General features: G+C 51.8%; 2 protein-coding genes and 1 non-coding gene across 3 annotated transcripts in view; 2 read left to right on the forward strand and 1 right to left on the reverse strand.

The window, feature by feature from the left end:
* FANCI (FA complementation group I) overlaps window positions 1–943 on the forward strand; it is an 80223-nt gene extending 79280 nt beyond the window's left edge. The window contains 1 exon segment of the mRNA XM_004370622.2: window positions 857–943. Within this exon segment, the coding sequence (XP_004370679.1) occupies window positions 857–937 (81 nt within the window). The 3' untranslated portion in view covers window positions 938–943.
* Window positions 26–20672, reverse strand: POLG (DNA polymerase gamma, catalytic subunit). The gene is made up of 23 exons (XM_004370623.2): window positions 20495–20672; window positions 18982–19755; window positions 15924–16119; window positions 14298–14462; window positions 14040–14186; window positions 13809–13888; window positions 12382–12564; window positions 12121–12275; window positions 11838–11964; window positions 10651–10887; window positions 8615–8735; window positions 8314–8400; window positions 7905–8012; window positions 7297–7457; window positions 6466–6519; window positions 6247–6364; window positions 5448–5583; window positions 5090–5336; window positions 3639–3761; window positions 3331–3499; window positions 2928–3136; window positions 1798–1958; window positions 26–1282 (listed from the first exon to the last, which is right to left on the reverse strand). Exons 2-23 carry the CDS (start codon window positions 19593–19595, stop codon window positions 1206–1208), a joined length of 3675 nt encoding a protein of 1224 aa, XP_004370680.1. The 5' UTR covers window positions 19596–19755; window positions 20495–20672; the 3' UTR covers window positions 26–1205.
* A 221-nt stretch (window positions 20673–20893) lies between these two features.
* Window positions 20894–20966, forward strand: TRNAR-UCG (transfer RNA arginine (anticodon UCG)). Its single transcript has one exon. It is a non-coding gene; the product is annotated as a tRNA-Arg (tRNA).
* Window positions 20967–25499: the final 4533 nt, after the last annotated feature.

Genomic DNA, 25499 nt, shown 5'->3' on the forward strand with positions numbered 1-25499 from the left:
GCCTGCGTCTCACCAAGTAGCCCAGACTTACGTGCATTTCCGATGGACATTTCCAGGAATGGACAGTGACAGAACAAGGTCTTGCTGTGGGTCTTCTTCCTGTGACCTTCTGAATCATTGGAGTATGAATAGCCACAGCATTTGACTCAGAAACCAGTCTACTTTGTCTTCAAAGTAGGGCCACTCTTTGCTAAGTTTATATAAAGCATCCTTCAGTTCATGCCAAATGGAGTTTCTTAAGCTCCTTTGCCCTCTGGTTTTGTTCCTCTCCCTTAGTTCTACCAGCTACAATATCATGCCCCATCCCTGCAGCATCTTTGGATCGGAGCCCAATGTTTCCTTACCTCTGACACCTAGAATATTCATTTTAGGTTTGTCTAGATAGAAGTAGCAAAACTCATGGCCCATGCTTATTTCAAAATTAGAAGTTTACATAAAACCGTAGATTTCTGGCTTTTCAAAACATTTGAATCTGCATTCTTCAGATTATTATGCTCCAAGCCACAGTGCACCTGGCCCCATCAACTCCCTCTACGTAATCTACTGGGCACATGAGCTCAGGAGGGCTGTGTAACATTCTGACACCTGAGGCTCTTGCTCGGCTCCATCTCTGTCATCTTGTGGCCCCTGAATGTCTGTAGGTGTAAGTAAGTCCAAAGGAATGGAGTTAGCACTGCCCTACTCTACTTTGGAGGCCTTTCCCTTCTTCAGCAGTTTCCTCCCATGAGTGGGGAAGGGGTAAAGCATGACTAACACAGGCTTTGATGCGAAGATGAAGGGTTTTTTGTTTTTTTATTATTTCTACTGCCTCAGAGCAGGCTTCTCACGTTACAGCATCACTTCTCTCCCCTTCCAGGGCACTGCATCAGAGCACGGGGGACAGAACGAAGAACCAGCCAAAAAGAAAAGGAAAAAAGAAACGAAATGCCTGAGTTAATGTGAACTTTGGGGCTTCTGCTTTCTTTTTGCCCAACAAGCAACAGTGCCCCCTCGTCTTACAGCCTGCACCAGTGTTGGCATTTTGGTTCCGAACCCATTGAACTCAACTGCACCGTCAGTTAATCGTTCTTGGCAGGTCTTGCTACTGAAAATGGCTGGCCTTAGGCAAGCCCTTTTGCAAAAAGCACAGCTGAAAGCCTGAGTTTGGGAGCCTGCACCGCCCCGATGAAGCTCCACGGGAGCAAAAACAGAGCCTCCAGGCAGAGCTATGGTCCAGGCTGGCTTCGTTTTTCCAAGGAGCCTTTGGTGAGTTCAATTATCTGGTAAATATCCAGCGCTTCACCTGAAAAATAGTGCAGATTGGTTAGGATGCCTCCTGAGGAAGTAGCACAGAGCTCAGAAGTGAAAAAGGAGCTTAATGTTAAGGTCAAAAAAAGGAGGGTAGGAGGGCTGACTGTTGAGAAGGGTCTGTTTTCTTTTGTATAAAATAAAAGTAAGCCACCTTCTTTACTTGTTTGGCATTCAAAACAGTTTCTTTTCATCTAAGAATGCACTTTGATGTTACACAATACTCTTTAAACAACTTCGGTGTGGTTGGCAAGGGGACAGTTACAGATGGAATATCTGAAGCTCTGGTTTCTTCATTTACTATGAACAGCTTCCTAGAAACAAACATCCCTTTGTAACTTGAACATCGAGTTCCTTCTGGACCCAAGGCACCTTCTGAACTGAAACAGCTTAGAATACAGCACACGTCAGGAATGATTTCTCTAGCGACCAAGCTTCCTGTTGGCCAAGATCATGTTCTAGTCGACCATACATCCTATGCATAATGAAGAATAAATGCAGTGTGCTCACCCTGGGGAATCCCGTATCTCCCTTCCATCCCAGTTGGGTTGGAAGGGGTTTTACAGTCCATGGTCACTTCCTTCCTGAGGCACCGGTCAATATCGACTGCACTGAAAAAGGCGACCGACTGAGGCAGGTCACTCAGACCCAGCTTGTGGGCGAACATGCACCTGAAAGAGAGCCGGTCTCCTCTCACAGGCCCGTCCCTGCTGGGGGCACAGGGTCACCCAGGAGAAACGACCAGGTACCCCTCAGAGCAGAGCCTCCCTGAGCCCAACCCTCTGTGCATTTGGCTAAGCCAAGAAAGCCAAGGGCCCAGCATGGAGAAGCCTAATGCCTCCTACTGAGATACTGAAATGCAATTCTGGACCCAACACGCTTTTCCCCCCCAGTTTGGTTCACTTTATTGATGTAAAAAATTTTCTTTCAATTATTGGGCCAATGTCTGAGGGAGATATGAGGCCTTTTTGTTAGCTTTGTTAAGCCTAACTCCCAGGAGATGATTAAGAGAACAATGAAGACAGTGCTGAGTGCTGTAAACAGCTGTTATTCACCTATTAACCAGGATAGATAACGGTTCCCAAACCAGTTCTGAATGGCAGATCAACATGGAACTGTAGTATCATTTAATTCAACTGTATGAACTAGAAAGTTTACTATGAAAAAATTCAACTCCCTATATATAAAACATTTTTAAGTCACATTTCAGTTTTCCCATTCACAAGATTTTCTGTCAGAATAACAAACTTTTGGCACTTAAGACATTTATGGAAGAAAAATACCTCAATTTTCAATGAATCGAGGAAAGTTTCCTGTCATTTGTTTTCAAATCAGAAAGCTGTGTTCCTTTGGGAGCACAGTTTGCAAACTACTCTTTGGAACAACCCCCCTGACCCTGTCATCACCTCAATGGTATGTGTCATTTTCAAACCCAAGAAATCTCTTTAAAAAGTTGAGACCAGTCTTTCTAGGATCTTACAACTGTTTCGTTTTTAAATTAGAGATAAAAGCTGCAACGTTTATTTCTGGGGAGATGAAAATTCACAGATAAGGGCTGCTCAGGTGGGTCCAAGGGTCTCTCAACCAAAGCCTCGCGCATGAGCTATGCGGCCAGCCAGAGAGGCCCCAGCCCCACATACCTGGTCAGGAGGTTGGTGATCTGCAGGGCCAGGGCAGCGCGGTAGCGGTCCTCCTCCCGCACCAGGTAGCGAACCTCATCATGGATGCTGATGCAGAAGCGCCCGTCGATGCCAAACTCCTCAAACAGCCACTTCATGGCCACAAGCATGAGGTGTAAGTAGTCCACAGCAGAGCTCTGCACCACCCAGTTCACACGGCTAGTCATAAACTGGGGGAGGGAGGTGGGCACAGGTGAGAGGGGCTCTGCCACACCCCAGTCAGCTCTGTGTGGGGAGGAGGTGGTGGTACAGAAGCCCCAGGAAAAGCTCCACGCTGGCCTCATCTGCACACATCAGTAAGGCTGGGAAGAAGCCCTGCCCCCCCTGGGGCCCTCTCCCCATGCTCCAAGAGTGGCCAAGATACCTCCCCCTGGATAGCCGAGGGCTCCAGGGCTCGGCTGATGCGGCAGCCCAGCACCGGGGTACGCGGCGTGTCAGACATGGCAATGCTCTCCAGCTTATTGAACATTTCTGACTCTGTACCCCCAATCCATGCTCGTTCAGCAACCACCTCCCACTTCTTCCAGCGTGACCTGGAGGACCAGGAACAAAAAGAGGGCAAGCTTTTGTCTTTTAGCGTCTCAGCTTTAAAAAAAAAAAAAAAAGGCATCCCAGCTCTTCTGGGCCAGCCCAGACCCCTCCCTCCATCCTTAACACACAGAAGGTTCTCACTTCCTTGAAGCTTCTCTCTGGATCTTGCGTAGATCCTTCAGGGAAACCCAGCCATCCTCAGTCCTGTCCACGGGGAGGTCCAACCCCCTCACCAGCCACTCGCCCTCATCCGACAGCCGATACCTAGAGGCAGTGTCACCACCATCATTCCCATGGGAGAGCATCCTCTATGCCAAGCCCTGGGCTGGGAATGCTCACACACTACTTCATTCCAATTCTGCAGCCACCCTGGGGACTTTGCCTGTTCCCCACAGGCTCTACTTCAGAGGAGGAAGCAAAGGCATAGAGAGGCTGAAGTGACTTGCTGGGGTCACATAGCTAGGAAGAGGTGGGGCCCAGAGAGGCACCCAGGCCTTTGTGACCCCAAAACCCAGACTCCAGCATGGCAGCAATAAAGGACAGACTGCTCCTTAAAGGGAACAGGGCACGTGGAGAAGCAGAAAATGGGAGTACGTACAACCAGGCCTGGCATACCTATCCTCTCCCATCCCTCTCCCAAGACTCTCGGCTTCAGTCTAATCTATGGACCATCACCAGGCTCCAGACGCAGGTCACTCACCTGCTCCAAGTGCACCAAGGTTTCCCCACCTCCTTCCTGTGCCACCGTCCAAACTCCTCTGTGAGGCCTTCAAAGTCTTCACAAGTAAGGCTCAACCTGACTTCTCATCACTGGCCTTGTGGCCTCCAGCCCACGGTGAGAGCCACATCCAACCCCACCTCATTCGACACTGAGGCACCTCCCATCTAGTCTGGACAATATGCGGGCTCCCCTCTTCCACGTTTATGCAGTCACCGCTACACCGTTTATCACTTATTTAGCTTTTATTCTTTCATGAGGTAAATTTCCACAATGAAACAGTCAGCTAATTAAATGTGGACTCAATCTTACACCTGAGGAAGCTATAAATGTACCTCCTCCCTCACACATTGACCCTCCGAGGAGGCTGCTGAGGCCCTGGGCACACAGGCTGTATTACTACCACGGCCTCTCCCTGTCAGAGCAAACACATACTTTGCAGCTAGGCTAGTAAACTGGAAGCCTGGAAAGATTTCTCCTAGATCAAAATCAGCTTAAATGCTGCAGCTTTGCATAAGCCTTCCTGTTAACTACTGTCTTACACCTGCCTGCTTCACTCGCTCTCACTACCTATACGTGTTCTTGAGTTTGCACTCCCTGCACTACTGCATGACCAGAGCGGTTGACCCGCTATCTGTTGGTGACAACATACCAAAAGTACAGCTTTAACCCTACGAGTTTAGGGCTGGCTTGGAAACAAATGTCACAACGCCAAGGACAAACCATCCCGGAGCTAGGTCACAGAGGTCTGAAGGAGAGGGGCCAGGTGAGGGCTCAGGTGATGAGCAAGAGGTAGAAGAGACAGGGACAGTGAAGCAATGGTAAAGCAGGCGTGAGGCCATAAAGGGTAACGTGGATGGGGAGGGGCCCTCACCTGCGGAGGCCCTTGGTGACAGCATACATCTGCTGGGCCTTCTCGGCAGCCTCCTGCTGTGTGAGCCGGTGGTTGAACTGCATTAGCAGGCGCTCAGCAAAGGGCTGCCCAGCCCCATAGATGCGGCCATAGTTGAAGACCTTGGCGTGCTCGCGGCTGATGCCCACCGTGGCGGCTGTCTTACTGTGTAGATCGGTGCCCCTGCTCTTCCTGCCCTGCAGTGTCATCCACCCGAAGGCCGTGCAGCCTGGGGAACAAGGCAGGACTGAGAAGGGAGGCTCCCACACATTCTGCCCACCCACCTGGACCCCAAGATGTCGGGCTGCCTCCACCCTTGCCCAACCAGGCTCCTGCTTACCGTGCATGCCAGCAAAGTGAGCGTCTCCAAGCACAGCTGCAATCCACAGCTCCTGTGAGTCCACATCAGCACCCACGAGGACGTAGCCGGGTGGGGCCTGCACCATCGCTTTCAACTCACTGCCTACTCGGTCAGGCTGCAGGAAAAGCAAGGTCAGGCCCTACCTACACACTCAAATGAGACTCCTCCCACCCACCCTGTTCCTGGAATCAGAGTGGAGAGAATGCTGGGGTATTTCCTGAGGGACGGCCTCAGGAAATGCCAGATACAAAACCCATTGTTGTCGAGTAGATTCGGACTCATAGTGACCATATAGGATAGAGCAGCACGGCCCCATAGGGTTTCCAAGGAGCAGCTGGTAGATTCGAACTGCCGACCTTTTGGTTAGCAGCCGAGCTCTTAACCACTGCGCCACCCAGACCCCATGCCAGATACCACTGCTCCCAAATTCCACATTTCCGGGTGTAACCACGTATTAGCCGTGGGGCTGACAGGTAAGCAAGCCCTACTCTACGCCTGGCCCCACACCAGGCCCCTCACCTACAGGGTCTCATCTAATCTCCACAAAAGCTGTATTATTGTGCCTGTAAGTGTCCAGTCAAGGGCAGGTGCCTAAATCACGTCTGCTGAAGGAGTAAGTAAGAGTCGTGAAGGCACGTTTGAATTCCAGTCCTGCCTGACCCAGCTTTTAGATTCCTATTCGTGCGCCTCACTAAGTCCCTAAAGGCCTACTAGATCCCAGTTTCTAGAGACAGGTAAGAGAGAAAGAGCAGGCGCCAGAAGTGCAGAGGCCACATACCCGAGCATTGCTAGCAGTGAGCCATGTGGGCTCCACAGCCCGGCGGGTAATGGTGCCGGCAGTCACCACCTGGGGCAGGATGGCCCCATAGTGGCCTTCCTCATCATAGTCCGGGTGCCTGTGGGGGTGGGGAAATGAATCCCATCAGCATCTGGCCATGACCCCTAGGGCCTGCCCCACTCAGTTCGCCTATCCCCACAACCACTCAGCAGGCCATACCTGGTCACAGCACGGGGCAGAGCTGACCTGGGCAGCCACACCACCATCTGGGAACTGTGGGGACAGACAGGCTGAGGATCAGCACAGCTCGGGGGAGCAGACACCACCTCCCAGCCCACCATGGCCCTCACCTGCCCAGCTTCAGGGCTGCTGTGCCCCCTCCTTGCCCGGCCTCAACCCTCTTCCTACTGACTTGACTCAGGATGGGCCCTGGCTCAGCCAAGGCCTGGGGCCCTAGAATACACCAACCAGGAGCATCAGATCTGGGAACAGACCAGGCCTCCCTGACAGCTTCTGCCCCATCCCTGGGTATTCATGAGGTGTCCAACATCAGCCACTGCCACCACTGCCTCTTCCCATGCTCAGGGCAGACTTTGCCAGCCCATCACAGCACTCTTCCTTCTCAAAACAGTGTGCAGACAGCCACAACCTTGGAACTGACTTTCAAGATGAATCCATTTGTCATTCCCAACCCACAGGACGCACTTCCAGCACCCAACAGGGCTACAGGCCACCAGCCCTCCATGGTCCTCAGCCACATCCCATGGCTCCAGCAAGGGCTCATTTAGAGTTGGGAGGACCACCGAGGTCCTACAATACAACTCTTCTGACATAAACAAGGAAGCTGAAGCTGGAGAGGGAGAGACTTGCCCGAGGTCATGTGGCACCAGGACAAGCAGCCACGCCTCTAGACCACAGCTAGGCTGTCCCTCTGTTGCTGCCCAGGCCAAGTCAGGGGCCCCTGGAGGGAAGGTGGAGGAAGGGAGTCTCAGGGCTACAGAAACCTGGCCAGGGACACAGGCCTGTCTCTGCGCTCCCACGGTGGCCCACCTGATGCGTTTATGGGCATTCCTCCAGAAAGAAATCATTTTGTTGATTTCCAGGGCGCGGGGCCCACTGGCACCTCCTGGGCCAGCCTGCAGGGTGCCATCTTCCATCTTGGGCAGGAAGTCCTTGGCAAAGGGGCTGCCCACGTTGCAGCTGTTACCATCCTGGAGAGGGCAAAGGCAATAGGGGCTGGAGGCAAGTGGCAGACCCCTGGCTGGGGAACCATGTCCTGTGGACCTGGGTTCCTCCCAACACCTGGCCCAGAACCTCCAACCGTCTGGGGCAGATCCCTGATTGAATCCCCACACACAAACTAGGCAGGCACTAAGACAGAGACACAACACTGCTGGCTCCCCCCACAGTAACAGCTATCAGTCACAAGAACCTATCACATACTGAATATGGTGCCACCACCAGGCCCCTCACCACCCAATTTACAGAAAAAAAACATAGGCTTAAAGAGATCGAGGTATTTGCCCAAGATCATTCCCTGTCCCACTACTTCCATTCCCTCAAAAATGGCAGACTCTTGGTCTGATCACTCTAGAGGCCTGCTGTGGGCCTTGAGCAGTGAGGACACCACGGGACAGGGTGTGAACCAGGACACACACCTTGTGAGGCAGCTTGAAAAACCAACAGCCAGGGACATCCACATCGTTGTAAGGTCCGTTGCCATGATGAAAGGTGGGCTTGCTGATTTTGGGATCACCAGGGGCAGTCTGTGGGGGCCACACACCTAGATCAGGCCCTGATCCAGCACCTGCATTCAGCGAGGGCCATGGGGTAGGAGGTGGGACAAGGGCCTGCAACTGTGGCCAGGTGAGCTAGGAGATAACAGCATGGCCATGAGGCCTCAAGCCCCTCCTTGGCCTCCAACAGATGTGGGGCCACCCAAGGGCAGGGGAGCATCTCCCACCCAAAACCTGGGGAGCTCTCCAGCAGGAATAGCTACCTGGGCAAGAGCAGGCCCCTACTGCCCAACACCCACGCAGAGAATCCCAGAGCAGGCACCCCGCTCACCAGAACTGAAGGTTGACCCAGCACTGCTGCTTGAAAGTTCTCCATCTTGGCCTCAGCCTCCAGTTCTAAGCAGCCCAGTTCTTCCACCTGGATAAGCCCAGGGACCAAGGGAGTGATGCAGGCGCTGGGTCGGCCCGAATCCACCAGCCCCCTCCCTGCAGGACACTCAGACAGCCCAGGCCAGCCTGGAGTGAGCAACTCCTTGGTACATCCAGTGCCCCGTCCCTCACCCCAAACGTCGCCTCTTCCCTGGGAGGGGGACAGACCCTGCCCCAGAGCTCAGGTTGGAGCCTGCCCTCACCATCTGCCACATGGTGCTGTTGTCAGTAAGCAGGAACTCCTCCGCCATGCCTGCCTCCTGGGGCTCCGGCTGCTGCTTCCCCTGTTCGAGACAGTGCTTCCTGTACAGGGACTCGATGGCTCTGGGCAGAGAACAGCAGCAGCAGCCTCTGATTACTGGGTGCCCGCCCTGGGCCAGGTAGCTCGCCGGAGGCCTTCCAGAATCCCTTTAATCCTCAGAATCATCTCTGAGGCAGAACTAGGCAGTACTTGCCCTGCTCTTCAGACAAGGATCGACAAACCAAAGTGACACAGCACACTGCTGGCCAGCAGGGGTCCCAGGCCTCGTCTGATCAAATCAAGCTCCTCAAATCAGTACACCAGAGCTGCTACCTCCCCAAGACAAGCTTTGGGAGCAGAGCAGCTGGCAAGTCAGGGCCCAGTGCTGTCCTAGGCTGGTTCCTGACCACCCTTTGGCTCAAAGGACCAAGCCACCTAACCCCTTCTGTCCAAAGACCTCACAAATGTCTCAAGCTGCCCTGCAGAGCCAGGACTCTTGATTCTGGGCCACTTCAAGTGCCATGGCTTCTCCCCAACACACCTGCCTGTCAAAAGCTCAGGGTCTGTGATCTCAGACAAGTCAATTATCTTCCCTAGGCCTTTGTTTTGTCAACTGTAAAATGAGAATAACCATCCTACTTCATGGGGCTGCTTAAGGAACAAATAAGATAAGCACTACAAAATGCTTATAAACAGTGCCTGGCATATAACTGTTGTTGTTAGGTTCGGTCAAGTTGTACAATGTACAACAGAACGAAACACTGCCTGGTCCTGTGCCATCCTCACAATGGTTGCTATGTTTGAGCCCATTGTTGCAGTCACTGTGGCAATCCACCTCATTGAGGGTCTTCCTCTTTTTCACTGACCCTCCACTTTACCAAGCATGATTTATTTTTCCAGGGACTGGTCCCCCCAGATAACATGTCCAAAGTATTTGAGATGAAGTCTTGCCACTCTCTTTTCTAAGGAGCATTCTGGCTGTACTTCTTCCAACACAGATTTGTTCATTCTTCTGGAAGTTCAAGGTATATTCAATGTTCTTCGCCAACACCATAACTCAAAGGCATCGATTCTTCTTCAGCCTTCCTTATTCACAGTCTAGCTTTCACATGCACAAGAGACAGTCAAAAACGCCATGACTTGGGTCAGGCACACCTTAGTCCTCAAGGTGACGTCTTTGCTTTTCAACACTTTAGAGGTCTTTCGCAGCAGATCTGCCCAATGCAACGCGTCATTTATGACTTCTTGACTGCTGCTTCCATGGGCATTGACTATAGATCCAAGTAAAATGAAATCCTAGACAACTTCAGTATTTTCTCCATTTATCATGATGTTGCTTATTGGTCCAGTTGTGAGGATTTTCTATTTTCTTTATGTTGAGCTATATAATCCATACTGAAGGCTACAGTCTTTGATCTTCATCAGTAAACGTTTCAAGTCCTCTACACTTTCAGCAAGCAAGGTTGTGTTATCTGCACTATCACAGCTCATTAATGAGTCTTCCTTGAATCCTTACACCGTGTTCTTCTTCATACAGTCCAGCTTCTCAGATTATTTGCTCAGCATACAGACTGAGTAAGTATGGTGAAAGGATGCAACCCTAATGCACACCTTTCCTGATTTTAAACCACACAGTATCCTATTGTTCTGTTTGACAACTGCACATAATAAGCACTCAATAAATTACACTCAGAAAAGAAAGCAAGCAAGCCCCATCTCCCCTGACACTTCTGTAAGCCCTCCCTCTGCATGTTCCTGGAAACTCAGCTGTGCTGCTGGGCCCAAGAGCAGAGCCCTAGTCCTCCGGGCTTTGAGTGCTGCACCCCCAACCCAACTCCAACAGGGCTCTGTGGCTCAGAGGAAAGGGGAGCCATGGAAAAGGAAGGAGAGCCCCAACTCCTGGACCCAGGCTCTTCCCACCAGCCTGCGCTGGCCTTGGTTTCTCTAGCAAGGGGAAAGGGTCCCTAGGCTCTAGCCCCTCGCTTCCCTGAACCTTACCCATAGGGGCAGGCCACCCCAGCCGATGCTAGGGCGGTGCCCACTGGCACCTTAGCCAGGTTGTCCCGCCGCCCGGGCACCAGGTAGCCCCAGCCATGCCGCTCTGAGTAGTGCAGAGGGAAGCCATCCCAAGTCAGTGCCATGAGTTTGGGTGTGACCCGCATCTGCAGGCTGATGAGGCTGGGGCCTGGAGTCCATTCAGGGTCGTCTAGCCGAGGGCAGAGCTTCCGGTACCACCTACGCCCCACCAGGGAAGAAAGCAGTGTCACAGTGATAGAGGGGCAGCGTGTAACTGCTAAGAAGGTTCCTCTCCCACGGTGTGCCCCATCCACCGTCCAAGGGCCCAGGGCTTTCTGAGGACCCCAGCCTAAAGTCACCGTCCCCTTTTCTGGGGTGCTTTGGCCAGGATTCCTATGGAAACCCCACAGAATACAAATGATCTCAAAAGGAAAGACCCCACATTAGCCTCACAGGGCTATTCTGAAGCCAGGACCCACAAGCATACCCCAGCACAGGGCCAAGCTCCCTTCCCAAGCTCCACTGCATCCAGGACATCTGTGGCCTGAGGAAGGAGCAGATCTGCCTCCCACGATCAGAGCTCCCTGCCACTCGAGACACACCAGGGCCTTCAGAGCCCCATGTCTCACATGCCGTTCACCAGGGCTGGGACCAGGGTAAGGCAGGTGAGGTGCCCAGAGCACAAAATTTAAGGAGGCACTCACTCTCAGGCTCATGCAAGCAGCAAAGTCGACATCTGTGGTTCACTCTGACTACCCTTATTTCCTCATCTGCCCACTCTATGAGGCTCAAGTGAAGGGTCACCTCCTCAAGGAAGCCTTCCCCAGTTTCCCCAAGCAGTGCTAGGCGCTGCCTCCACACCTGTCACTCTCATGTCTCACCATGGATATAAACATCAGCTGCACTGGCTGGTCTGCATGTCGCTCCTCCTAGGGGGAAGGAGCCACCTGACAGAGGAGACTATGTTCCTATCTGAGTCCCCAGCGCTGCCGTGGGAGCTGGCACATGGCCGGTGCTCGGTGTGCTGGTACCGAGTAAAGGAAGCCGTGGACTAGAGTAGACAATGAATGCGTGCTGGAAGCTGGGTGAATGAAGTCCCTGAGTAAGGGAGCACTGTAAGGGGAGCCCAGACCAGGGGCGGCTAGAGAGCGGGGGCATGAGGGGCTCACCCAGGGTGTCCAGGAAGGTGCTGGGGCCGCTTGGGCAGGAGCTCTGTGGTCCCCTTCAGCTGCTGCAGGCAGGCACGGGCTGCAGCATCTCGCTGAAACTCCTCCTCCTCACTGGGGGGGCCAGGGTCTGTCCAAGGTCACAGAGGACAGTCAGGAACAGAGGAAGAGACTCCCAGAAAGACCTACCCCCAGCATGTTCATCTCCAGAAGGCTGGAGTGATGCCTGGGTCCTGGGACCTCCCCAGGGATTATCCCTGCCCCACCTCCCACCCATGCTCCCCACCTTCCTGATCCTTGGGATCCCCAGGGGCCCCAGCCCCCGTGGTGGGCAACTTGCTGGTTGTGGCTGGCTCCTTCTTCTTCACCTTCTTTGCTTTCTTCTGCTTAAATTCTTGCAGGTCCCACTCCAAGTCCCAGAGCCAGGGGTCCTCTTTGTACCTACACAGCCAGTCCACCAGGGGAGGGCTCAGGCCAAGCTGAAGGCCAGGCCTCCTGCCTGTCCCGTCCTCTGCCTAGATGCCGCCCCCTCCCTGGGTCTGGCTACCTGTCTCCTGAGAGCAGCTGGCAGGCATCATTGGCCAGGTCCATCAGCGAGTTCTTCATCTCCCGCTGGAGCTCCTCATAGGTGCTGTGGGCCTCCGCTAAGTAACGCTCCCAGTTCTGGTTGACAGGCAGGTAGGAGGCACCCATCTCCAGCATGCCGGCCAGAGTCACTGGGTGGGGACACCTGGGGGCAAACCCCAAGGGCTGCCGTGAACGATCACAGGAGGCAAGGCTTTGGCTCAATCCCTGAGCCAGTCTGGCAAGCCTCAACCTAACCACCCCATGGCACATCTCTAAAGCCAGCCAGCCACAGGTTTAAATCCCAGCTCTACCACATTCTAGCATGGACCCTGAGCAAGTTACTTCATCTCTTTGAACCTCAGTTCTTCCATCTACAAAACGGAAGTAATATCCCTCCCTGTCTTAGTTTCTTAGTGCTACTGAAACAAAAATATCACAAGGGGGTGGCTCTACAGAACAGAAATTTATTTTCTCATGGTTTAGGAGGCTAGAAGTCTGAATTCAGGGTACCAGGTCTAGGAGAAGGCTCTCTCTATCAGCTCTGGGGGAAAATCCTTGTCTCAAGTTTCTCTAACGTTCTCCTCAAATTCTTTGGATTTCTCCACATGGTAGTTATCTTTCCCCCATTGGTGCTTATTTGCTTCTATGCCTAATCTGCTCTTTTTATATCTCAAAAGTGATTAGATTTTAGGACATACCCTACACTGCTATGGTCTCATTAACATAACCAAGAAAACCCTACTCCCAAATGGGATTACATCCATGAATATAGCAGTTAAGATTAAAAACATATTTTTGGAGGACACAATTCAATCCCTACACTCCCCTTAGGGATAATGTGGGAATTACTGATGGCAAAGATAAAAATGGCTGCCACGTGCTGAGTAATAACTATGTGCCAGGCACTGTGCTAATAACTCTGTACACACAGAAGATCACAACTGGGGTAGTAATACTTGCGTATGTGTCACACCTGAGAACACTGAGGCTCAGAGAAACCAAGTAACTTGCCCAAGGTCAAACAAGTAGGATACAATAAAGATTTGAACTAGGTCTGGCTGATGCTTATGTCTCTGGCCCCTGGTGAGACTGATTCACTAACAAACATAACCAGCATGGATGTGAAGCCCTTGGCTTAGGGTCTGGGTACAGAGAACACGCTTAATAAACCAGAACCATGCACATAAAAAACACAGGCACAAGCCCTCAGCCCTCTCTTCCAAGGCCTCGGCAGAAACCCAGGGTCCAGGGCCCAGGAGGACACCACTGGACAGAGTGTGGGTCCATTCTTCCAGCTCAGAAAAGCTAAGGTCCCCAGCCTGAGTAAGAACCACTGCTACCTGATGACATGGGCCCAGGCATGGGAACCCACTGGTCCTCAGGGGTTCCCGCACAGGCTCCCCTCACCTCTCCAAGAATAGCGGTAGCTGCTGCTGGAAAACCTCGTAGGTGGCCCACACATCCTGGGCACAGTACTGCATCAGGTCCTGGCACAAGGTGACAGAAAGGCGCTGGGTGGGCAGCCATCCCACTACCACCGCCGGGTCCCATGGTCAGGCCTGGCAGCTGTACCTGCCAAGGTTCAGCTAGGGTTTGCCAAAGCCCACCTCCCCACAGCCCTGCCCTCCAGCACCATACCTGGAAGTTCTCACGGATGTCCTTCATGCTGCCCTTGACAAACAGCTCTCGTGGCTCCTTCCCTAGGGGAGACCCCCCTACATAGAGGCTGTGCACATCCGCCAGGTTGTTGACACTGCTGATGTCCAACCAGTCCCAGGATGAGATCTGGGAAGCAGAGCAAGTGGCACAGCAGATTAGCTTGGCCTCAGGCCAGACAGGTGCGCTGGGGTGGGGGTCCCAAGTACCCATTCCTGCCCACCCACAGTGTGCTCTCACCGCTGGGCCCCTGGCTTTGTTCTGGGACTTCTGGACTTTCTGTGTGAGGTGCTGGGCCTTGTGCTTGCCCTGCTTGGCAGCCATCCACAGGCTGCGCTGGAAGCCGCTTAGCCCTGAGATGGCCATGTGCATGCTCATGGTGTCCAGGAACCGCATGCATGAGCCCTGAGGAAGAGGAGGAGAGAGGAAGCAGCTGAGGGGCAGCCTACCATTGCTTCAGTGGTGTCAACCTCAGCCCCAGCTCAGCTCCTCACACAGCCTCCACACCCACCACAAAGCCCTCCAACACTAAGCATGGAATCTTCCTGCTTGCTCACGCTTCTCCCTCGATCCATGAGGGGCCCACCCTCTCAAAACCCAGCCACCCCTGAAGGTGCAGGCCTGGCTCGATCCGAACACACAAGTGCTCTCCAGCGTCCAGCAACGGCTCTAAGGGCCAAGGTGGGTGTGGGGTGGCCAAAACAAGGCCTTCAGAGATATCAGGTTTGGCCTCCAGCCCCAGCCCTGCCACTCACCAGCTCTGTGGCCCAAGGCAAGTAAACAAGGCTATCAGAGCCGCACCATCGTCAGCTATAGTCTAAGGCATTCTCATCTGCCCTGACTGTCTCAAAGGGCTGTTGTGAAGACACAATGAAAAAGCACTCTTCATAAAATGAAGAGTTGCTGGTTACTACATGCCAGACGCAGTTCTGAGTGTTTCACACAGACGCATTGTTCAAATCCTAACAACCCGGAGGTAGCTTCTGCTATTTACCTTTTTACAAATAAAAAAGCAAAGATGTCACTATGAGGACTAAGGTGCACATGAATCAAGCCATGTATTTTCAATCGCCTCATATACATGCAAAAGCTGGACAACGAATTAAGGAAGACCAAAGAAGAACTAATACATTTGAATTACACTGTTGGCAAAGAATACTGAATATACCACGGACTGCCAGAAGAACAAACAAACCTGCCTTGGAAAAAGTACAGCCAGCATGCTCCTTAGAAGCAAGGACAGCAAGACTTCATCTCATGTACTTTGGACATGTTATCAGGAGGGACCAGTCCTTGGAGAAGGACATCATGCTTGATAAAGCAGAGGGTCAGCAAAAAAGAGGAAGACCCTCAGTGAGATGGACTGACACAGTGGCTATAGCAACAGGCTCAAACACAGCAACAATCGTGAGGATGGCGCACAACCAGCCAGTGTTTTGTTTCACTGTACACAGGGTCACTGTGAGTCAGAACGAACTTGATGGCACCTAACAACACCAACAGACAAGGAAAGTGAGGCTCAGGGATGTTAAGGTGCTCTCACTGCTTGTCTGTGGCTGGAGGAGTATTTGAGCCCAGGCTGTGTGGCTCTGAACCTCCAAAGACCCCTGTAAAGCCATAAACTACTACTCAAAGATAATGATCATTATTGCCCCGTGGCAACTCAAGCCTCCTGTACAAGGCAGGCCCCGGGGGCAGATCAGCTGGGCACAGGGAGCAGAGGCAGGCCTGGTCAACAGGAGGCCCTACAGCTACAGCGAAGGGGAGGGAACACTGGCCAGGAGAAGCAATGCCCTCCCTAGCCACTGAGATCAGGGTTCCTAGTCTACCCCACGCCAGACCTGCAGATGGGTCCAGGAGCCTTACCTGGATCAGATACTGCTCCCTGATGTGGGCTCGGTCAAAGGAAACGTTGTGCCCCACCACTAACTGCTCCTGCCAATCCCGCTGGGTGGAGCTGCCGGCATTGGCAGGGATCTCCAGGGGGATGAGGTCAGCCGGCGATAGCCGGCTGGTCCAAGAGTAACGCTCTTCCACCAGCCGCCGGCTGCACCAAGAATACCTGAGAGAGACGAGAGGCAGGCAATTTCACCATGGAGGTATTAAAACTTCCACTCCACCACACCCACCTCACACCTACCACCACATGCCCGGTCCTACACTAGCAGCTGGGGACACAAGTGAGGCCAAGGGGTGCTCCTAACCCTGACAGAGCTAAGTGCGGAGCTGTGGGGGAAAAGGGTCTATAAAAGCTTCTTTACTTTTAAGCTTCCATAGATGAAAATGGAATTAAGGGCTACAGTGCTGGGTGTCCCGTGCAGGCATGTTAGCCGTGGCCATCAAGGTGTCTGTCAGGCCGTGTTCACCCAGCCTGTGCTTGGTTCTGAGGTGTTTATGAATGTTACCAATCCCTCACATCTGTACACACAAAACAGCTAGTGTTCACCGTGCTAGTAAAGAAATAGACAGTTATAATAGAACCCAAATAGAGATTTTTTAAATTTAAAATGGTTAAAAAAAAAAAAAAAGGCAAATGCTGCATAAATGTACAGGATGAATCATCTGACACTGGAAAGACTGTGAAGGACAAAAAAACAAGTCACACACCTTGTGGAAGGTGCTGTAGCCTCTCCGAGCAATCACCCTGAGTGAGAGACCAGGGAAAGTGCCAGAATGGAAACAATGTACGAGAATGTGCTGGGGTGGGGATGGGAGAGTGCTTGCTGCCTGTGGGGGGCCCAACACTGACTCAGGAAAAGGCTGGGAGTTCGCTCAAGATCCACAGGCTAAAAACACGGTGAAATGGCCGCTGAGGAAAGGCCTGTTGCAAGCCACCGACTGTTCCAAAAGGTCAAGGCCCACTCAGCATCAAACTGAGTGACGAGGCCACATGTGTGCCCACCACAGCTGCCAAGGCGCTCCCTGCAGCCCTTACGGAGGGGAGGGGGTCAGCTGCCTCAACACAGTTTCACAAACTACTTTCTTTCAGGGGGGAAAGAAAAAGCAAAAGAGAAGTTTGTGGTTTTAAAACTGGCAAAATCTAATCCACACTCTGACTTGTGGCAATATGCCCAGGGACCCAAGATGCACCCCCGCCCCCCGCCTTGTAATCCAGCATGTCAAAAAGCCCAAAGTCCTCAAAAACTACAAAGAAAAAAAGGCTGAAGAATACCAAATATTTGAGGCTATGGTGATGACAGGGACTTAAGTTGCAATTTAAAAAAGGCCATACTGGTGTCAAGACGCAGGTCTGCAGCTGTGCACGAAGCCATCTTACTATCAACTTGTGATAAAAAAAAAGAAAGCCAAAGTGCAAATGCCTCTGGCAAATTTAAGACAAGTCGGAATCAATGCCATTAACACCTACAGCTCACTTGTGAATCTTAGGTAAATGCTGATGGCCGGTGTAATGTCCCTCTGGCCTGATGAGCAAAAGCACTTACCAAGAGCCTTTGGGAAGCTGCCCTGTGGGAGGCTCAGGGCTCTCCAAGGCTTCCCCCTCCCACTGGAAAGGGTGGACTGGATCAGGTACCTAGTGTTATGCTGCCATGTGGCAGGGACGTGCCCAGGTGAAAGTCGACTGCCATCTGGCACCCACCACCACTCATCACAGACTCCCAGGTGGAAGGACCCAGTGTGAGCTTATGCCTCAGAAATGACTGCTGCCACCAGACAAACTAAGCGATGCCCCCACTACCACCGGCCAGGATGGAATGAGAATGAGAGGAGGGGTGGGAAGGACGGGGAGAGAAAGGAGAGAGAGAGAAAAAGTTAAGAGAGGAAGGAACAGAAAAGAAAAGGGGCCTTCAGGTAAATTGGCCAAAAATGACCAAAAGGTCAAAAAACAAGTCTTTTCTGTAACTGGCTTCCTCATTTTCTTGCAGCCATCAAGGCCTATTTTACCCTTCCAAATGATGGCCGGAGGCCCCTTTACTTTGACCATCAAGTCACATCAAAAGTACTGTGATTCTCATCGTAACTGGAACTAAATCAATGAGGAATCATCTAGTTTTACTCTTTTCAGCCATCAATGCCTACCTTATCTATTTAGCCATGTTTTCACCATTTTCAACTGCATATTTAACATTTCGCAGCTTTCTTTACAAAGATGTAGCTTCCAATAGGAATAAAGAAACTGCCAACTTTTTGCTGGCCATGCCTGAAAGCATTAAGGCTGTAAATAGTATTTTAGTCCTGGAATGAAGAATAAAAAAGGGGAGAAACGGTTTAGGACTCTGTTGATACTGGGCCTTATTGCATCTTTCATATAGCAGTTGGACAGTACTGCCATCATTGTAAAAGAAACCGGTGTAGCACTTAGAAAGGTGTTTAAAAAGAAGAGAGATTGGAGATATCTGTTTGGGACCAAAATACCTGCTTGGGAAGCTGCGGGGAGGAACTGATGTTTCTCCTCCTCCAGGAGGCATTTGGAAATGTTGAGGGGGCTGGGTCTGGCATTTAGGGCTGAGGCTGGGGATGCTAAATGTCTTGTGTTGCCTAGGACGGTCCCGCAAAAAGATTTCTCCTGCCCAAAATAACCAACAGCATCCCCAAATAGATTCTGTTCAAATGCCTTTTCAGAGTAACTGGGGGTGGGAGTGGGGGGATAAAGGCACCAAATCATGGTGATCTCAAGTGACCTCCCCGTTAGTCTCAAGTACAACACTCTACTGTGATTGTCCACAAAGCCCTTAACACTCCCTGACATTTTCTGGGGTATCTGTTTACGGCCTGTTTTCTAATACCTCCCACTAGAAAGTGAGCTCCATGAAAGCAGGGGCCAAGCCTGTTTAGTTCACCACTACATTTCAGTGACTAGACAAACACCTGGCACACAGCAGGAGTGCAGTTAATGCGCAACCAAACTATTAAGCTGCCCCCCCACCCCACACGCTAAAGCCCCCCACCCCCGGCCCCTACTTACCAGGCCGAGGGGGATATGGCCACCGCCAACGTGGGGCAAGTTCCCTCTGCCAAGCAGACCTCCACGTCGAACACCAGGGCCCGCTCCTCGGGGATGGCCACGGGTACGGCCTCCCCCCCGGGGCCGTACCGGGTCCAGCCCTCCGCCCAGGCCCAGCTCGGGGGCTGGGGGGGCAGCTGGGCCTGCAATAGCAAGTTGGCCGCCTCCAAGTAGGGCAGGCTCTGCTTCTGGGCCAGGAGGCGGAAGTGCTGGTCCAGGTTGCCCCCGTAGAGGGGCGGCAGGCACAGCTCCACGTCGGGCAAGGGTGCGACTGGCTGCCCCCAGAGCCCGTGCCTCTGCAGGTGCTCGATGCTGCGGCGCACCGCGGCCTCGCCGGGCATCTCCCCGCCGTGCCCGAAGATCTGGTCGTGAAGCCCTCTCGAGAGCATCTGGATGTGCAGCGGGTTGTGCCGCTGCTGCCCGCCCTCTGAGGATGGCACTTGCTGCTGCAGCGGCTGCAGCTGCCCGTCGCTGGAGACGGGGCCGGGGGCGGAGCTGGAGACCCAGCGCCCCGGAGCTGGAACCGGCCCTGGCACGACGACGCCGGCCACCTTCTTCCAGAGCAGGCGGCTCATGATTGGTGCAGGGAGCCCCCCGCTGGGAGTCAGGACACCTGGCTTTGGGCTCCAGCTTGGCTGCTTTTACTGGCTGGATGACTTGGCGAGAGACACGTCCTGTCTCTGTTTCCCTGTCAGTGAAACGGGTCTGACCATGCCTGCCTTCTGCCCCCAAATCCTAAAGGAGACAGACAATATGAAATGTTATTATATAGAGGTTATGTGTTGTATTAATAGCCATCACTCCTTGAGCACTTAGTGCATGCCCGGCACTGTGATACGAGCTTTAGACACATTTTTTCAGTTAAGCCTCAAACAACCCTGGGAAATAGCAATATCCTTCCTGAGGAAACCGCGGTTAATGTAAGGCGAATGCAGTGGTTAAGAGCACAGACTCTGGAGTAGGAGGGCACAGGTTTGAATCCCCGTCCTGGCTTTTACAAACTGTGTGACCTTGGGAAAGCTCCTCAGGCCCCCAATTTCTTAGTCTGTAAAATGGGGTTACGAATTCTACTCATCATATAGGACTGCTGTTCGGATGGCACAGGGCGAGTATGTCGCGCGACTCGGCGCTCGGCAAATGGTAGCTACCATTATCGCGACTGCAGCGGCCCGAGAGCCTAAAGCTGATAGGTGCCAGCGCCCAGACTCGAACCCTTCAAGTGGGCCTGCCGTCCCCCAGGGCCCCCACCCACGCCCAGGCCGGCTGAGCGGGCCAAGGGCTCCCTGCAGGGTCCGGGCGGCGGCGACGGCGGCGGCAGCCCCCACGCGCCTAACCCGCCTGTGCCCGGCGGCTGCGCCGCGGTGCGCCCTGGGACGAGCCGCCGCCCAGCTCTGGGCCTCGCTCCCTAACTGGAGAAGGAGGGGCCGCGCTGCGCTCTGCGACCCGGCCTCCCCACGCCGAACCCGCCGGAAACCTCGATCTGCCCGGTGCTTCCCGGTCTGCGGCTCCCCCGACTCCAGGCCGGCGACGCGACGTCCCCCTCCGCGCGGCCTTTGCAGCCTCGGGGTGGCGTGTGGCCTCCACCCGACCAGTCCGCCTAGCTGGCAGCCGCAACTTCCCGTCAACACGCCGCTCGGTCCCGCGGCTACCCAAGAGGCAGGCGGGGGACTCCCCAAGCGACCAATAGGAGGACGGCAAATGGACCGATCCGCCCGCAGGGGGAGGAGGGGGACTTCCGGGTGAGCCCTCCCTGCGGCACGCTGAGAACCAAGGTACAACCTCCCCTTCTCAAGAAGAAAGTGGATTGGTCCTAAGCAAGCCGGTGGGCGGTAACAATACTTTTAGGTTGTCCAAAGCAGATACAGCCTCTAACGGCCGCGTGGCCTAATGGATAAGGCGTCTGACTTCGGATCAGAAGATTGCAGGTTCGAGTCCTGCCGCGGTCGCTAGGAGAAAGTAACTTTTGATTTATTCGTTAAGAACAAAGTACCAGTTCCGTTAAAGCGATGTCCCTGATTTCCTCCCGGTTGAAATCTGGGAACGCCCGAATCTGCGGAAGTAATGATCCTGCACGCCACAATCAGCAGAACACTGTAAAGTTGCTCTCTCCTACGTAGTCCCAGGAGCGGTAACTCAGTTTCAAAACGTACGAGGCACGTGTTCACCCATGTGGGTGGAGGAGTGTCGACAGCGAGGAGTCCTATGTGAAAATAGCAGGTGTTAATCAATTGATACCTGTGTCTGACGTAGTCTCATCGCTGAAGGGAAGCCAGTCCAGCCAGCTTCTCCCCATCCCCGGCAATTTTGGTGGATAAAAACGCTGCCTTTGGTTGAACTCGACTCTGTCCACCATACTTACTCCCGACCCCTGGGCTACCCAGGCATGCCTGGCCCTCTCCGGCCCTGGGAGCAGCCGGAACACATACCCCTTCCCCTGCCTTCGGGTCTCTAGTTACCTCCAGTCCCCGCATCCAAATTCTGTTGCTCCAGGTGCCTTCACTGTTGAACGGCCCTCCTCTCTGCGCTCCGCGATAAAGTGCAGCGCAGAATAAGGCCTCGGTGAATAACGAGAGTCTAGGCAGTTGGAGCCCGGAGACCCAGCTGCACAGATGAGGAAAGGGAGGCTCAGAGATTGGGGACCGACCCGAGGTCACACAGCTGGTTAGGGACGAAAATCAGGCCTTGTAGAAAATCAGCCTGTACCTCCCGGCCACAGTGTGTGCCAGGACACGATGCTTCCCTGATGTGAATTGAATTAAGAAACTGACTTCGGTATTTTTCAGGAGTGGAGTAAGGAGATACCCGAAGGAATACACTCCTCCTCCGGTCCCGTGGGCTAATCCTGGCCCCTGTGGCTCCCTTCCCACTTCTTGCCATCTGGAGGGGCAGAAAAATCCCAGAGCAAGGTTTGTGAAGGTAGCACAGTAGCATTGAGCGTTGATCTTTCCATACATTATCCTTATCTTTATTTTTTAAGTATGAAATCTTTTTCAAACACTTTTCTAGGTGTATGTTATACACACACACCAATGTTTTGTTTTGTTTGTTTGCTTTCTTGTTCTGGCAAAAAATAGAATCAACTCAAAACACACCAGTGTTTCTCAACCTTGTACCACTGACATTTTTACAAAATTCCTGGAGGAGAGGCTCTCAGTTAAATCAGGGAGACCCTGAGTGTGGAAGCAATTTTCATTTTTATTTCTTCTAATCTCCTACTGAAATTTAGCATTTCCTTCCATTAGGAGCTTAAGCAACCAGCCACAGCAATATAAGCAATGCCTGTAACTTTCTCCCCAACACTAGTCACAGATATTTAGAAACACAGTACAGTTATTGCAGATTTTTCAAAATATTGTTCACATTCATCTGTATCTCAAAATGAGAATAGTTACTAGACTGCTGCTAGATCCTGTTCTTTAATGAGTTAACAAAAAAAGCACACATATTACTGTATCACCTATTTGCTCTTTTCAGTATTTCAGTATCTTTGGTTTTCTTCATAATCCTATGTGTTTTGTGCATTTAGCATTATTTTGAGAAGGTGTCTATGGCACAAAAAAGCTAAGCACCCCTGACCTAACTGAATGGTGCTTCCAGAGGGGACACAGTTGCTGGGCCTGCCTAGCTTCCAATGGGGAAAGGATCCTCCCCCAGGGTTCAGTCCCAGAGGATGTCCATCAAGGTGCCTGCCCTCTCATAAGGCTACTTCAGGCCAGTCTGATGTCCTCACCCTGGATTCTAAACTTTAGCACAGACAGCAATGGTTGATGCTGATGCCCACTAAGGGAGGATATCAGGAGGCACTGGCCCTTCCTGCTGAGCTGCACCCTGTTTCCAGGCCTTTGAGAGCCTAGCTCCTCCTCCCTCCTCCTTTTCTGTTCCTATTAGTAATACCTGAGACACCAGATACATTTTCCCACCTTTCCCTGGACCTCTCCCCCCACATAGCAAGAGGCAAAGTTCATTAGGACGCCTCTGTCCTAATCAAGGAGCCCTGGTGGTGCAGTCATTAAGAGCTTGCTTGCTAACCAAAAAGGTCGACAGTATGAATCCACCAGCTGCTCCTTGGAAACCCTATGGGACAGTTCTACTCTGTCCTATAGGGTCGCTATGAGTCGGAATTGACTCCATGGCAACGGGTTTGATTTTGGTTTTGATCCTAATCAAAGGAGTCTCTGGGTGGTGTAGGCAGTTAGGCACTTGGCTGCTAACCTAGAGGATGGCATTTTGAGTTCATCCAGAGACACTTTGGAAGAAAGTCCTGGTGATCTGCTTCCAAAAAATCAGCCATTGAAAACCCTGTGGAGCATGTTCTACTCTGACACGCATGGAAGTTACTGTGAGTTGGAATAGACTTCATAGCTTTTTTTGGTCCTAATCAAAACACTGTACTTTATTCAAAGCATTTATCTCAACTGTAACTAAAATAAAATGCTGATTATTTTTTTTTAATTTCCTCACACATGTCGATTATATTTATCCTCACATCAACCTTAGGATAGAGGTACTGTTATTATCCTGTTTCACTGATAAGGAAACTGAGGCACAAAGAGGTGAAGTAACATGCCTAAAGTCATATAGCTGATAAGTGGTAGAGCCGGGATTTGAACCCAGAGAGAACAGGTCTAGGCTTAAGGCTCTCAGTAATGACAAAAAAAAAAAAAAAAAAAAAAACAAACCAGCTACGATTGAGTCAGCTCTGACTCATGGCAACCCCACGTGTGTCAGAGTAGAATTGTGCTCCTATAGTTTTCAATGGCTGATTTTTTGGAAGTAGATCACCAGGCCTTTCTTCTGTGGAGCCTCAGGATGGACTCAAACCACCAACCTTTCGGTTAGCAGCCAAGCATAGTTAACTGTTTGTACCACCCAGGGAGCTTCAATAACTACACTACTCAGCAAATTCTGAACCCCAGCTCTCCAGTAGCATTATCAGGCAGCATGCTGGGTGCTGAGGATACAGGCTGATGAGGGCCCTGTGTACTGTTACTAAGGGGCCCTCTGGTCACAGCCTGCTCCTGCAGGGTCCCTTTTATAAGCTCAATTCTTGGTGACCATTTTCTATTGTGTTTGCCAAGCCCAACTCCATCACTGCTCTTCCTTTATTTATCAAGAGCTCCCAACTCCAAATGAGCCAGGCTAAGTGCTTTAGAGTGCCATCTCATTTAATCCTCTCAATTACCCCATGAGGTAGGCACTGTTACTTTTCCATTTTACAGAGGAGAAAACAAAGGCTCCAGGAAGAAAATGAGGTTGACTGATGTCCAAAAATCACACACTAAGTCCTAAGCCTGGATTTGAACCCAAGCACTGTATGATTCCAAGGCCACCAGAAATTTCTGCAAGCCCACTGCAGACTCCTTAGGCAACAATGTAAGTTTGGGAAGACAGAAAGCCATCCTTGATAAGTGGTTTGCTACTGAGCCACACCGTAGTGGTTGGCGTAAGATCCCAGGAGCACACTAATGGCTGCCCCTCCAATAATTGTCAGAAACTAACATGCAAGTTTATTCATTTTTTTCCTGAGACTTCCTCCTTTGTGCTTGATCAGTGGGACCCAGGATGAGGAGGTAGGGAGGGATCTTTTAACCAAATATTAATTACTGTGCAGTTCATTAGTCTCCTCATCTGTAAATTGGGGCAATAATAGTACCAATGTCATGGAGTTGCTATGTAGGTTAAATGAGTTCTGTGTGTAAAGCACTTAGAACAGTTCCTGGCATAGAGTAACTGCTTAAAAAACAAAACAAAACAAAAAGTAAGGTATTATTATTCTTACGGAAGTGCCTCCGCAAATGCTGTGCCCGGGCCTATGAGCACTGGTTTGAGTTATCTAGTGCCGCTACAACAGAAATACCATAAGTGGGTGGCTTTAAGAATCAGACATTTATTTTCTCGCAGTTAAGGAGGCTGGAAGTCCTAATTCATGGTGCTGGCTCTAGAGAAAGGCTTTCTCTCCCTCTGTCTGCTCTGGGGAAGATCCTTGTCCCTTGGTTCCCTGGTGATCTTCATGTGGTCTGGCATCTACCTTCCTCCATCTCTGCTTGCTTCTCTGCCTAATCTGCTCTTTCTGTATCTCAAAGGTGATGGCCTTAAAATGCACCCTGCACTGATACAACCTCTTATCATAACAAGGAAAACCCGTTCTCAAATGGGATTATAACCACAGGTATAGGAGTTAGGATTTACAACACATATTCTGGAGGAACACAATTCAATCCATAACAATACCTCAAGGGCATTGGTGCCTGAAGTAACCAGACCTGCCCTATTGGACTTCAGAGGGCAAAAGACTCTGATCCCTCCTGAGCTGTTTCTCACAAGAACACAAGGGAAAGTGGAGAGTGCATTTGGAGTCAGCTCCTGACCTGTCGCATATAGGAGAAAGTCAGGATGTAGACTCCTGACCTATGTGTGAAATTCAGAATGAGAGGCATGCGCTGTTTTCAAAACAAGCTTCATAGAATGGGATAATTTGT

Source organism: Trichechus manatus, unplaced genomic scaffold, assembly GCF_000243295.1.
Source record: "Trichechus manatus latirostris isolate Lorelei unplaced genomic scaffold, TriManLat1.0 scaffold00009, whole genome shotgun sequence".
NCBI lineage: Eukaryota > Metazoa > Chordata > Mammalia > Sirenia > Trichechidae > Trichechus > Trichechus manatus.

Coding starts and splice junctions, on each gene's coding strand:
- POLG (XM_004370623.2), bottom strand. CDS start 19,595: ATGAGCCGCCTGCTCTGGAAGAAGGTGGCCGGCGTCGTCGTGCCAGGG. Junction 5,584..6,246: donor TCACTGCTAGCAATGCTCGG/GTATGTGGCCTC, acceptor CTTTTCCTGCAG/CCTGACCGAGTAGGCAGTGA. Junction 5,337..5,447: donor TCACTTTGCTGGCATGCACG/GTAAGCAGGAGC, acceptor CTTGTTCCCCAG/GCTGCACGGCCTTCGGGTGG.